The sequence below is a fragment of the Pleurodeles waltl genome, chromosome 3_1, assembly GCF_031143425.1.
Source record: "Pleurodeles waltl isolate 20211129_DDA chromosome 3_1, aPleWal1.hap1.20221129, whole genome shotgun sequence".
NCBI lineage: Eukaryota > Metazoa > Chordata > Amphibia > Caudata > Salamandridae > Pleurodeles > Pleurodeles waltl.
Window position 1 is genome coordinate 1,349,116,717 of NC_090440.1, and position 13,995 is coordinate 1,349,130,711.

A 13,995-nucleotide genomic window follows, 5' to 3' on the forward strand; every position below is an offset into this window, starting at 1 on the left:
ATCCCATGCCTCATGTGCCTAATTTGTGCCACTGATTCCTGGCGGTGGGCACAAGCAAGCACTAATTTTTACGAACTGGGACTTACTTCTCATCAGAATTTGACTGGGGGCAAGAGAGAGAAAGTGAAAAAGGAGAAGAAAAGCAAAATAACAGAACAGTCACAAGGGGAAAAAGAAGGTGGGAGAGTGAGATGAAGAGACAAGCCGTGTACATAAAAGAAGAGGTAAGAGGTGGAATCAGGGCTATTCACCCTTAGTAACTGGCAACGCTGGCATTCATAGGGCCTTGGTAGGCTGCTAAGAAAATTATTTTTGGGCACCTGCACTTACATTTTATTTTTTTACAAATTAAATCAGCTTAGTCTGCTCTTGACAGTGGCGATTATGGTTGAGTAATGTAACTTTTTAGTTTTTATATGGATGCTTTGTTGCTCCCGTTGAATCTCTGCAGTTAAGTTTTGCTGTGCATGCTTCTGGATTTCCTTCTTTGGCACTGAAGTGCTACCACTTGTGATATTATACTCTTTATACCATCATGGTGTTTTACAGCATTTTTATGGTGCATAGATGTTTCAAGAGTGATACGTTTGTCAAAAGCTTCAGAGTTGTGGAGCTGTTTTTCATCTTTTCTTTGGTTGTTGGCATTCCTGAGATGACACTCAGGTTCCTAAAGGTTTTATTTGTTCCAATGCCTGTTGGTGGATGACTTTAGTATTGTAGTAGCTTCCTATCTTGAGGTGACATTTACGCAGAAAAATGTTAAGATAGAAGCCACTCCAGAAGGTTGCTACTTTAACTGTGATTGATATGAGGCCACACAGAGTGAAAATAGCATTGAGGGTTTGTCAGCTGTGTGAGTGTAGTTTCAGCGACTATCTGTGACAAGTTGAAAGTTTACAGGTTTGTTGTAATTATTCTTGGCTGTGAGAGGGAGGGTTGTCAAACCAAATGTTCAGGTCTTTCGTAATCAGAGATATTTATGCCCAAGGGAAGCTTGCTTCCGGGCTTTTCTGAAAGGTCAGCTGTTCTATGGTGGTGTGTAAAGAAGCAGAAACATATACGAAAGTAGCAGTCTTTGTGCATCAGGCCAACAAGGATCCGATATCCGTAGAAAGCAAATCTACAAATGTAGATGGTTTGTAGTCATTCTGGTAAGATTACAATGATAACTTTCCTTGGTAGTTTTGTGCATGGATTCAATATCTAGGTTAGACTACCTTGTGGGCAGCCGGGAGCACTGTCTAGGTTTCAGGTAGAACAGTAGGTCTGGCTTTGAATCAGATATCAGGTGGAAGATGTTATGCTGGTTCTTGCTCACTGGATATGCACTTATCAGCAGGCAGTGTAGGTGGTGCGGTGTGTGAGAGTAGACAGAGGCTGGAAAGGTTACAGCATTACTAGAGAGTGCAGACGCAAGGGAGTAGATATGCAATATGGAGAAGGAGAGGGGCAGCAGGGTACTAGCAGCGAAGAAAGAAAGTGGTGGCTGTAGTGAAGAAGATTTGGGTTCCTCCTCCTTCTTGAAGAGGATACGTAGAGATGTAACAGAATTTGTGGGTGCTGGTGATGTGTGGCCTGCAACGTGATATGAGGTGGAATCGCAAGTGTATTATGGACAAACTGTTGAAAGGCGGGTGCTTCACTTTGTGGGAATGCAAGAGGTGAAAGGGTGCATTCTGCACTAGGTGCCAGTGGTTGCAGTGGTATAGGGTTCCAGAAAAGTATTAGAGGGGGCGAACTGTAGAAATGGATGCTATAACAATATTGGACATTGTGTTGTTTGGAGGTGTCTGGGACATGGCGTAGAAGAACCTAGATAGAAAGGAGGACATGATAGCAGGATACAGTGTTTCTAAGATGTAGGATGATTCAGAGTTTGGGTAGGAGGGAACATTAGAGGCACTTGGTGTAGGGGGAATGACAGGTTGTTAGAGACTGAGAAGAAGGGAGCAGAAAGATGAGGGAATTCAGAGGCGGGGCTAGGGGGGAGAGGAAATGCGTTGCAGGAAGAAGTGTTTTGAGGGTGCAGCAGTGGTGGGTTATGAGAGGGAGTAAGGGCATTGGAGCTGGACAGGTGCAGTTGAAGGAGGGGTACATGCGTATGAGTAGAAAGGGGAGGATGACAATAGCAAGTTGGTGTTGGGGCGCAGTGGTAGGGAGGAGGTACAGATGTCTGCTGGTGGTGGAGTTACTTAGGCTGGTGTGTGGGCTTTGGGGAGGGAAAGAGAAGAAGTCAAAGGAAGAAAAGGAAAAGGGGTCTGCCTTTAGCTTAGGGGTCTCACACTGGCTGCTGCATGGAAGACCCTACAAGTGCCCCAAGATTTGTCCAAGAACGTCCTACAGAGATCTGTCTGTGTACATGAAAGAAAGCCCATCCTGGAAACATAAGAGAGTCATCAGCGCCTCCAGACACTTAAAGTGTAGGTCTTACCTGGTCCATCGCTCTTCTTTGCTTTCCCTTTTTTCTTTCCTTTCCCTTTCTTTTTCTTGGGTGGCATTGGTTCTTTCCCTGTGGACAAACAATGTGAACGCATCAGAGGGAGCTCCACGCAAGGCTTATATTAACAGTAACATACGCATGTTGTGAGAGTGATGTTCCCTGCAATGCTTAAAATGACAAAACTCACACACACAGAAGAGAGAGCTCAATGCAAAACTTACAGTACCCAAAGTTATGCAGAACAGGGGATGGGTGGGAGAAACCTGTAGAACTTCCAGTAACCAAGTCAGTCTGACAGAGATTGTAAGAGGGAGCTCCCTACAGAGCCTTCCGTGCCACAAGTCATACAGGCACAGGAGAGGGGTTTCCAAGCAGAGCGTACAAAAACACAATGATGTCATCAATGATGTTATTTCAGATATCATCAGAGATTTTATCACTGATAAGATAGAACATGTCAGGAGTGATGTAATACATGAGGTCATCAGCAATGCATGGCAAGGATATGAGTTAAGTGATGTGATGTAATATATGAGGTCATCAGCAGTGCATGGCAAGGATATGAGTTATAGTTACTTCAGTTAACAATAAACTAGTCACTTTCAGTATTTCTTTAGCTTAACATGTTATATTTAAACAGACATTTTCACCTATGATGTCAGTTTAACCTTTGGTTTTTCAATGGATTTCTAAGGTTTTTAAATGTAAAGTAAGATATTATTACCATAAATAACTATAAAGTAATTTTAACATTTTTCTAATAAATTTATAGAATGATTTTAATGTAAAGTAAGATTTAGTTACTATTTGTAACTACGCTTACCTATGCTGTGCACAGCCGTCATCATTGATATCATAAATTATGTCATGTAAAATGTGATGAGTAATGTCACGTGAGGTCATAAACAGTGCATGGCGGGGTGCAACTTATAGTTAATGCTGCTAACTATGACTGCTTGATTTCTGTGTTTTTTTAGTTCAAAACGTTAATGTTATTACCGAGAAGATCACCTAATTATAACATTACTTTAACCTTTGATTTTTTCAGTGAATTTTTAAAGTTTTTTTTTTTTTAAATGAAAACAAGTCTTTTTATTATATCTAACTATAACATTACTTTAACAATAAGGGTCATATTTATGATGCCCCTAGCACCACCTTGCGCCACATTTGCTTCATTGTTTTTTACGCAAATGTGCTGTTTAGGTACCATTTCCCAGGTGCCTTATTTACAAAGTGGCTCAAAGCAAGCATTGTTCCACTTTGTAAACCCTTGTGTATGCAAGGGGAGGCGTTAGGAGGCCCCCAAAAATGGTGCAGTGAAATTTAACAGATTTCCCTGCACCATTTTTGGTGTCCTTTTTAATACGGTGCAACCATTGTGTCATTAGGTGCCGGTAGGGGGGTGCAGAAAAAGTGGTGCATCAAAGCTGATGTGCCACTTTTTCTTAAATATGAGCCTTGGTTTTTTACTGTAGTTGTAGGTTTTTTTAAAGTAAATTATGGTGGGTGTATGGATGGACTGACCTCTCCTTTCAGACCTCTGTCTGAGATAACCGGTTAGCGTAGTAGAGTGTGGAGCGTGAGAGGCCTCTCCTTCCAGACCTCTCTCTCAGATGACAGGTGTGCATAGTACGGTGTGTGGATGGACTGACCCATGTTGTAAGACCTCTTGCTCAGATGACGGGTGTGTGTAGGAAGGTAGGTGTATGGACTGGCCTCTCCTTTCAGACCTCTCGCTCAGATGACAGGTGTGCATAGTGGTGTGTGAGAAGAAACTATTCTCTCCTGTCAGACATCTCTCTCAGATGACAGGTGTGTGTAGCAGAATGTGTGAATGGACTGCCCTCTCCTGTCAGATCTCTCTCAGAGATGATGGGTATGTGTAGTAGGGTGTGTGGATGAACTGGCTTCTTCTTTGAGACCTCCCTCAGATGACAAGTACATGCACTAGTGTGTAGGTAGGGACTGCCCTCTCATATCAGATGTCTTACACAGATGAAGGGTGTGCATAGTAGGGTGTGTGAATGCACTTCTCACTCCTGTCAGACCTCTCTCTTAGTTGACAGATGTGCATAGTAGGGTGTGTGGATGGACTGGTTCTCCTTTCAGACCTTCTTCTCAGATGAATTGTATGCATAGTAGTGTGTGGGTAGGGGTTGCCCTCTCCTGTCAGATCTCTCTCAGAGATGATGGGTGTGCATAGCAGGGTGTGTGAATGGACTGGCCTTTCCTTTCAGACCTCACTCTCAGTTAACAGGTGTGCGCAGTAGGAAATGGGGAACGGCTATCCCATTCCTGTCAGATATCTCTCTCAGATGACGGGTGTGCGCAGTAGGGCGTGGGGATGAACTGGTCTGTCCTTTCAGACCTCTCTTTCAGATGACAAATGTGAATATTAGTGTGTGGGGATGGACTGCCCTCTCTTTTCTGATCTCCCTCTCAGATGAAGAGTGTGTGTAGTAGGGTGTATGGATGGACTAGCCTCTCCTTTCAGTCCTTCCTCTCAGATGACAGGAGTGCGTAATAGTACATGAGGGGGGAATATCCTCTCCTGTCATACCTCTCTCTCAGATGACAGGTGTTTGTGTAGTAGGGTATGTGGAAAGGCTGGCCTCTCCGTTCAGACCTCTCTTTCAGATGATGGTTGTACATAGTAGGGTGTGTGAATAAACTGGCCTCTGCTTTCAGATGACAGGTGTACGTAGTAGGGTGTGTGAATGGACTGGTCTCTCCTTTTAGACCTTTCTCTCAGATGACAGGTGTGCATAGTAGTGTGTGAGAAGGAACTATTCTCTCCTGTCAGACCTCTCTCTCAGATGACAGCTGTGTGTAGTAGCATGTGTGAATGGACTACCCTTTCCTGTCAGACCTCTCTGTTAGATGATGGGTATGTGTAGTAGGGTGCGTGGATAAACTGGCTTCTTCTTTCAGACCTCTCTCTCAGATAACAGGTACACACAGTTGTGTGTAGGGAGGGACTGCCCTCTCATATCAGATCTCTCACACAGATGAAGGGTGTGCATAGTAGGGGGTGTGAATGAACTTCCCTCTCCTGTCAGACCTCTCTCTTAGATGACAGATGTGCAAAGTAGCATATGTGGATGGACTGGTTTCTCCTTTCAGACCTTCTTCTCAGTTGAATTGTATGCATAGTAGTGTGTGGGTAGGGATTGCCCTCTCCTGTTAGATCTTTCTCAGAGATGATGGATGTGCTTAGCAGGGTGTATGGATGGACTGGCCTTTCCTTTCAGACCTCTCTCTCAGTTAACAGGTGTGCGCAGTAGGGTATGGGGAAGGGCTATCCCTTCCTGTCAGATATCTCTCAGTAGGGTGTGGGGATGAACTGGTCAGTCCTTTCAGATGTGACGCCGTGCTTAACCGCATAGCCTCTTTTTTCTTCCGCAGTTGGATCGTGACTCCGATTAGCGGAGCGCCATCCTCCGCATTTTTGCACACATTTAACAACACGTTTCAGGATGCACATTTCGTGCTCCCGGTCATGTTGTTCTTACCTGTTTACTTAAAATTCTTCTTACTTATCAGTGGTGGATTTTTCTTCTTGTCTTTTTACCTTCTTTTTCTTCTGTTTTCTAAGCACTTCATTTTTTCTATCTCCTGGGTTCCATGCTGTCTTCTTGCTGGTTTCCATGTTGTCTTCTTTCTGTTCCTTTTTCCCAGCATGCCTTTTTCTTTTATACTACTGCCTTTTTCCCATTCTGCTCTATGGGTCTTTCCCAAACCAAGATAGTGTTGCCTTCTCTTTCCTGTGTTGTCACTTCCTGTCTTCCAGTATATAAGGTCCAGATGTACCAAGGGGTTTTATCCATTCTGTGCCTATGGGAAAATGTGTTTGTACGTATGGCCCTAAGTCACTCAGTCCTGATCTGCCTTGCGTTGCAAACACTACTTCTTGGTGGTGATCTTCGCTCCTGTTCGTCGTGTTTTTCTCTTTTCCTGTTGCTGATTGAGATTTTTCCTTTTTCCTGTTCCTGTTGCAGATTTAGATTTTTCCTTTTGTTCCTTTTTTCATTCCTCATTTTTCCTCTATTTCAGGAGTCCTGTGTTTGAGGTTTTTTTCCCACCAGGACTCCTTCTAGAGGGTACGGTCTGCTTAGGCGTTTTCCTGTCAAGCAGCATCGTGGCTACTAGAAAGGGTCGCCCCAATATTGGTCTATTCAGAACCAGCAGAAGACCGGGTATCCTTTCAAATCCTGCAGTCAAAGGTGGGAAGCATTGTGCAGACCGTGACATCAGACCTCTCTTTTAGATGACGAATGTGCATATTAGTGTGTGGGGATGGACTGCCCTCTCTTTTCTGATCTCACTCTCAGATCGAGTGTGTGTAGTAGGGTGTATGGATGGACTAGCCTCTCCTTTCAGTCCTTTCTCTCAGATGACGAGTGTGCGTAATAGTATATGAGGAGGGACTATCCTCTCCTTTCAGACCTCTCTCAGGTGACAGGTGTGTGAGTAGTAGGGCATGTGGAAATACTGAGCTCTCCTTTCAGACCTCTCTCTCAGATGATGGGTGTGTATAGTAGGGTGTGTGGATAAACTGCCCTCTCCTTTCAGATGACAGGTGTACGTAGTAGGGTGCATAGATGGAGTGGTCTCTCCTTTCAGATCTCTCTCTCACATGACAGGTGTGCATAGTAGGGTGTGGGGAGTGGCAGACCTCTCCTTTCAGACCTCTCTCTCAGATGATGGGTGTGTGTAGTAGTGTATGGGGAGGGACTGCCCTCTCCGGTCAGACTTCTCTCTCATATGACGGGTTATCATAGTGGGGCATGGGAAGTGACAGGCCTCTCCTTGTAGACCTCTCTCTCAGATGACAGGTGTGCATAGAAGTGTGTAGAGATGGACTGCCTTCTCCTGTCAGACCTCTCTCTGAGATGTGTGTAGTAGTGTGGGGGGAGACTGCTTTCTCTTGTCAGACCTCTTTCACAGATGACAGGTGTGCATAGTTAGGTGTGTGGATAGGCTGGCCTCTCCTTTCAGACCTCTCTCTGACACAACAAGTGTGAGTAGTAATGTGCAGGGAGGGGCTGGATTCTTCTGTCAGACCTCTCTCACAGATGACCGGTGTGCATGGTAGGGTGCGTAGATAGACTGGGCTATCATTTTAGACATCTCTCTCAGATGATGGGTGTGTGTAGTAGTACATGGGGAGGAATCCGCATCTTCTGTCAGACGGCTCTCTCAGATGACGGGTTAATGTATTAGGGTGTGGGGAGTGACAGGCCTCTCTTTCCAGACCATTCTCTCAGATGACGAGTGTGTAAATTAGGGTGTGTGGATGGACTGGCATCTCCTTTTAGACCTCTCTCCTAGATGATGGGTGTCATGGTATGTGGCAAGGGACTATCCTCTCCTGTCAGATCTCTCAGATGAAAGGTGTGCATAGTAGGGTGTGTAGATGTACTTGGCTATCCTTTTAAACCTACATCTCAGATGATGGTTGTGCGTAGTAGTGTGTGGATGAACTGGCCTATCCTTTCAGACCTCTCTTTCAGATGACATGTGTACATAGTAGAGTGTATGAATGGACTGGCCTCTCTTTCAGATCTCTCTCTCTCAGTTGACAGGTGTGTGTACTAGTGTGTGAGAAGGGACTGCCTTCTTCCATCAGACGTCTCTCTCAGATGATGGGTGTGCATAGTAGGGTGTGTTGATAGACTGGCCTCTCCTTTCAGACCTCTCTCTCACACAACCGGTGTGTGTAGTAATGTGTAGTGAGGGACTGCTCCCCCCTGTCAGACCTCTTTCACAGATGACAGGTATACATAGTAGGGTGTGTGTATGGACTGGCCTCTCCTTTCAGTCCTATCTCTCAGATGACAGGTGCACATAGTAGCTTGTAGGAAGGGACTGCCCTCTCCTGCCTGTCAGATCTTTCCCACAGATAAAGGGTGTGTGTGGTAGGGTGTGTGTATGGACTGGCTTCCTCTCAAACCTCTATCTCAGTTGACAAGTGTGCGTAGTAGTGTGTGGGGAGGGGCTATCCTCTCCTGTCAGACGTCTCTCTCAGATGATGGATGTGCCTAGTAATGTGCGGGGAGGGACTGCCCTCTCCTGTCAGACCTCTCTTGCAGATGATGGGTGTGTGTAGTAGTGCATGGGGACGGACTATGCTCTCCTGTCACAACTCCCTCTCAGATGACTGGTGTGCCTCTTAGGATGTGTGGATGGACTGCCCTCTCTTGTCAGTCCTCTCACCCCAATGAAGGGTATGCATAGTAGGATTTGTGTAGGAAAGTACCATCTTGCCTGGCATGTTACCCCCATATTTCAATGTATATATGTTGCTTCAGTCTATGTGTCACTGGGACCCTGCCAGGCAGGGCCCCAGTGCTCATAAGTATGTGCCCTATATGTGTTCCCTGTGTGATGCCTAACTGTCTCACTGAGGCTCTGCTAACCAGAACCTCAGTGGTTATGCTCTCTCTGCTTTCCAAATTTGTCACTAACAGGCTAGTGACTAAATTTACCAATTCACATTGGCATACTAGTACACCCATATAATTCCCTAGTATATGGTACTGAGGTACCCAGGGTATTGGGGTACCAGGAGACCCCTATGGGCTTCAGCATTTCTTTTGCCACCCATAGGGAGCTCTGACAATTCTTACACAGGCCTGCCACTGCAGCCTGAGTGAAATAACGTCCATGTTATTTCACAGCCATTTACCACTGCACTTAAGTAACTTGGTGAAGGTTGGGTGCAAAGTTACTTAGTGTGTGGGCACCCTGGCACTAGCCAAGGTGCCCCCACATCGTTCAGGGCAAATTCCACGGACTTTGTGAATGCGGGGACACCATTACACGTGTGCACTGTACATAGGTCACTACCTATGTACAGCATCACAATGGTAACTCCTAACATGGCCATGGAACATGTCTAAGATTATGGAATTGCCACCCCAATGCCATTCTGGCATCGGAGGGACAATTCCATGATCCCCTGGGTCCCTAGCACAGAACCCGGGTACTGCCAAACTGCCTTTCTGGGGTCTCCACTGCAGCTGCTGCCAACCCCTCAGACAGTTTTCTGCCCTCCTGGGGTCCAGGCAGCCCTGGCCCAGGAAGGCAGAACAAAGGACTTCCTCTGAGAGAGGGTGTAACACCCTCTCCCTTTGGAAATAGGTGTGAGGGCTGGGGAGGAGTAGTCTCCCCCAGCCTCTGGAAATGCTTTGATGGGCACAGATGGTGCCCATCTCTGCATAAGCCAGTCTACACCGGTTCAGGGATCCCCCAGCCCTCCTCTGGCGTGAAACTGGACAAAGGAAAGGGGAGTCACCACTCCCCTGACCTGCACCTCCCACGGGAGGTGCCCAGAGCTTCTCCAGTGTGTCCCAGACCTCTGCCATCTTGGAAACAGAAGGTGTTTGTGGCACACTGGACTGCTCTGAGTGGCCAGTGCCAGCAGGTGACGTCAGAGGCTCCTTCTGATAGGCTCTTACCTCTTTTGGTAGCCAATCCTCCTTCCTAGGTAGCCAAACCTCCTTTTATGGCTATTTAGGGTCTCTGCTTTGGGGATCTCACCAGATAACGAATGCAAGAGCTCATCAGAGTTCCTCTGCATCTCCCTCTTCACCTTCTGCCAAAGGATCGACAGCTGACTGCTCAGGACGCCTGCAAAACCGAAACAAAGTAGCAAGATGACTACTAGCAACCTTGTATCGCTTCATCCTGCCGGCTTTCTCGAATGTTTCCAGGTGGTGCATGCTCTGGGGGTAGCCTGCCTCCTCTCTGCACCAGGAGCTCTGAAGAAATCTCCCGTGGGTCTACGGAATCTTCCCCCTGCAACCGCAGGCATCAAAAGACTGCATCACCGGTCCTCTGGGTCCCCTCTCAGCATGACGAGGGTGGTCCCTGGAACTCAGCAACTCTGTCCAAGTGACTCCCACAGTCCAGTGACTCTTCAGTCCAAGTTTGGTGGAGGTAAGTCCTTGACTCCCCACGCTAGACTGCATTGCTCGGTACCGCGTGATTTGCAGCTGCTCCGGCTCCTGTACACTCTTCCAGGATTTCCTTCGTGCACAGCCAAGCCTGGGTCCTCGACACTCTAACCTGCAGTGCACAACCTTCTGAGTTGTCCTCCGGTGTCGTGGGACTCCCTTTTGTGACTTTGCGTGGACTCCGGTAAACTGTTCTTCCAAGTGCCTGTTCAGGTACTTCTGCGGGTGCTGCCTGCTTCTGTGAGGGCTCCCTGACTTGCTAGGAGCCCCCTGTGTCTCCTCATCCAAGTGGTGACATCCTTGTCCCTCCTGGGCCACAGCAGCATCCAAAAACCCTAACCGTGACCCTCGCAGCTAGCAAGGCTTGTTTGCGGTTTTTCTGCGTGGGAACACCCCTGCAAGCTTCTTCACAATGTGGGACATCCATCCTCCAAAGGGGAAGTTCCTAGTCCTCTTCGTTCTTGCAGAACTCCAAGCATCTTCCAACAGGTGGCAGCTTCCTTGCACCCTCAGCTGGCATTTCTTGGTCTCCTGTCCACTCTCGACACTGTCGCGATTGGCGAGGATAGCACTGTGCTAATCCTATTTGTGTAAAGTAACTTGTAAGGGGTTAAAAATAAATTACATACCAACCTGCAAAGAAAAGGCACCTCAGATGTAAAACCATATGATATAAAGGCACGTCTGATGTAATGACTGACAGAATGACTCTGATGTAACAAGTGACATTCTGAGAGGAAGTTTCCTGCAAAGCTCACAGTAACATGACACACAAGCAAAGGGGATGAGAGGAAGCTGTCTATAGAGCTTGCAGCAACCCAAATCATACCTCCAGAGCTTACAGTAAACGTTGTACAGGGTTGGGGCTTCTGCTGAGTTGACAGTTACACAACTCATACCAACATAGTGCTAGAGAGGAGCTCCATCTGGAGTTTATCTTAACATAAGACAACCAGGCACAGAAAGGTGAAAGGGAGCTCTATGTAGAACTTGCAGTAACTCAGAATACACAGAAATAGGATGAGAGGAGGCTCCCTGCAGAGCTTCCACCAATGAAAATCATGCAGGCACCCAGTGAAGAGGAACTGCTGTAAAAGCTTACTTTGACAAGTAATACAGGCACATTAGGGTGTTATGGAGCTCCTTGCAGACCTTGCAGTAACCTATTATACACGTATAAGGGTGGGAGGAAGCTATCTAGATAGTATGAGACGGAGCGCCGTGCAGAACTTACAAAGACCTCAAGTCTCAACCTCTAGGAGTCAGACTTATGAATATGGAGTTTGATTTTGCACTCTTGTTGGACCTGGTCCTTTTTACAGGGTCATCCCCAAACTTTTTGCCTTCCTCCTCCTATTTCTTCTGACCCTTTTTGTTGACGTTAGGACGTTGGACACTTTACCACTGCTGATCAGTACTAAAGTGCATGTGCTCTCCCTTCTAAACTTGGTTTGATTGGCTTACACCTAATTGGCACATTTAACTTACCCGTTATGTCCCTTGTACAGTGGTATCCCTATACCCAGGGCCTGTAAATTAAATGCTACTAGTGGGCCTGCACCGCAGCTTGTGCCACCCACAGAAGTAGCCTTTCAAATCTGCCTCAAGCCTGTCACTGCAGAGCCTGCATGCTCAGTTTACTGCACAGGGACCTGGCATCTAAATTTACTTGCCAGGCCTGGAACTCCCCTTTTACTACATATAGGTCACCCCCAAGGGAAGCCCTAGCTAGCTTTTTGGGCAGGGTGCTGTGTATGTAAAAGATAGGACATATGTCTTTATATACTACATGTCCTGGTAGTGACAAACAACCTATCTAGTCTCTCACTACTGTGAGTGCTGCCTCTCTCAGATCACTGCCTTGGAAATGCCCTAACATATGTCTAAGTGAGATTGTCAAATCTACGAGGGGTGGTGTAGGCATGTTTGGTATGGATGTAATGGTGGTGAGAAATGCTGCTTTTTTTAAACAAATTTTATTGATTTCACATTGCGAACACATAGGTACGTTAAACAAAGGAATGGCAGTATATATGTATTACAAATTAAAAGTCTTAACTATGACAGTGATCGCGTAACAGAGACATTCTTCGAATAATGGTACCTTAATAAAGAGAAACCCAGTGTACCTCAAATCTGAGTCCCTATTTTTCTCTCTGGTGGTGTCTAGGTTATGTTGCTTTAAGATGCAGTGAGTGATAGTGTGGTATCTCCCTCAGCAATATTTTGTGGTGAATTAACGTGTAACTTTGGGTAACTCTTAACTCCCCCCCCCCCCGGACCCTCACCACCCGCCAACCCACACCTTCTGCTGAAATTCCTCACTGTTCTACCATCTATGCTGCATCTGGTTGTCACACAAAGAGTCCCAAATGAATTAATCCAGCATTTGCCCTAGTTCTTATATCAATAGTGAGAAATGCTGCTTACTGGTGTAGGTGGATTTTTTATTACTGATACAGAAATGCCATTTTTAGAAAGAAAACTTTCTCTGTGCTTATGACTCTGTTGTTTTGCAGCTTGCCTCCAATCCACGTCTGGGGCAGAGTGACAGCTGAGCTTTCTGCATACTTTCCAGACAGCCTGTACACAGGGAGGGTGGAAGTGTCACAAGAGTGCATCTGCATATTTAATGGTCTTCCTGGGCTGGGGTCAGCAGTCTCACTGACCCCATCCCACTCTGTGACAAGGCTGGGACTGCTGCCTTCCCTCATTGGCTGACCTTAGGGAAGGCAGCAGTCCCAACCCTGCTGGGCCCTCCGAGGCTGAATGTAAGTGTGTGTGTGTGTGATCTTTTAAAATGAGTGTTTGGTGCATACGTTCATGTTTGAATGTTATGAGTGTTGTTAATGGATATGCGTGCATGCGTGCGTGTGTGTGTGAAAGAATGAGTGTGTGTGTGATCTTTTAAAATTAATGTTTGGTGCGTGCGTGCATGTTTGAATGTTATGAATGTTGTTAATGGATGTGTGTGTATGTGTGTGAAAGAATGAGTGTGTGTGTGGGTGATCTTTTAAAATGAATGGTGCATGCTTGTTTGAATGTTATGAGTGTTGTTGATGGATGTGCACGCATGTGTATGTAAAAGAATGAGTATGTGTGTGCTTCCCGCCTGCCCCCCACTCCTAAAGCTGCCGGCCGCCACTGCTTTTGACCTTTACATTTGCTCACACACACATGCTTACACATACACACACAATCACACATAAACACTCTTGCGCTTGCATGCATGCACACAACATACATTTAAAAACATTTTTACTTCCCTCAACTGTTAGGGAGGGTCATATTCGAGCTAATTGTACTCCATTTTTATTATACTAATAGTGAATAATATGTTATTCACTATCAGTGTAATGAACATTGAAAAAAAACGAGATTGCAGTGCCAACCAATGTCCATTAGGACAGCTGCTCTTGTGTTTCTGCCACTGAAACTGCCACCTCTGAGGCTAGGGGGTCGCAAATGCAGAGCCAGGGATTGCAAGGGGCAAGCCAGGGGTCACAACTGCGACCCCTGGTGACCCCTAAATGGCATCCATGGTTTTGAGAAAGTGTATACTCTAAGGATGCAAAACTGTAGAGAAACAGCATT

General features: G+C 46.2%; 1 protein-coding gene across 2 annotated transcripts in view; it reads right to left on the reverse strand.

The window, feature by feature from the left end:
* DRC12 (dynein regulatory complex subunit 12 homolog) overlaps window positions 1-13,995 on the reverse strand; it is a 69,917-nt gene that overhangs the window by 40,417 nt on the left and 15,505 nt on the right. For both annotated transcript variants that reach the window (XM_069224839.1, XM_069224838.1), the window contains exon 2: window positions 2,432-2,509. In XM_069224839.1, coding sequence (XP_069080940.1) covers window positions 2,432-2,498 — 67 coding nt within the window. In that variant the 5' untranslated portion in view covers window positions 2,499-2,509. The remainder of the gene's footprint in view (window positions 1-2,431; window positions 2,510-13,995) is intronic.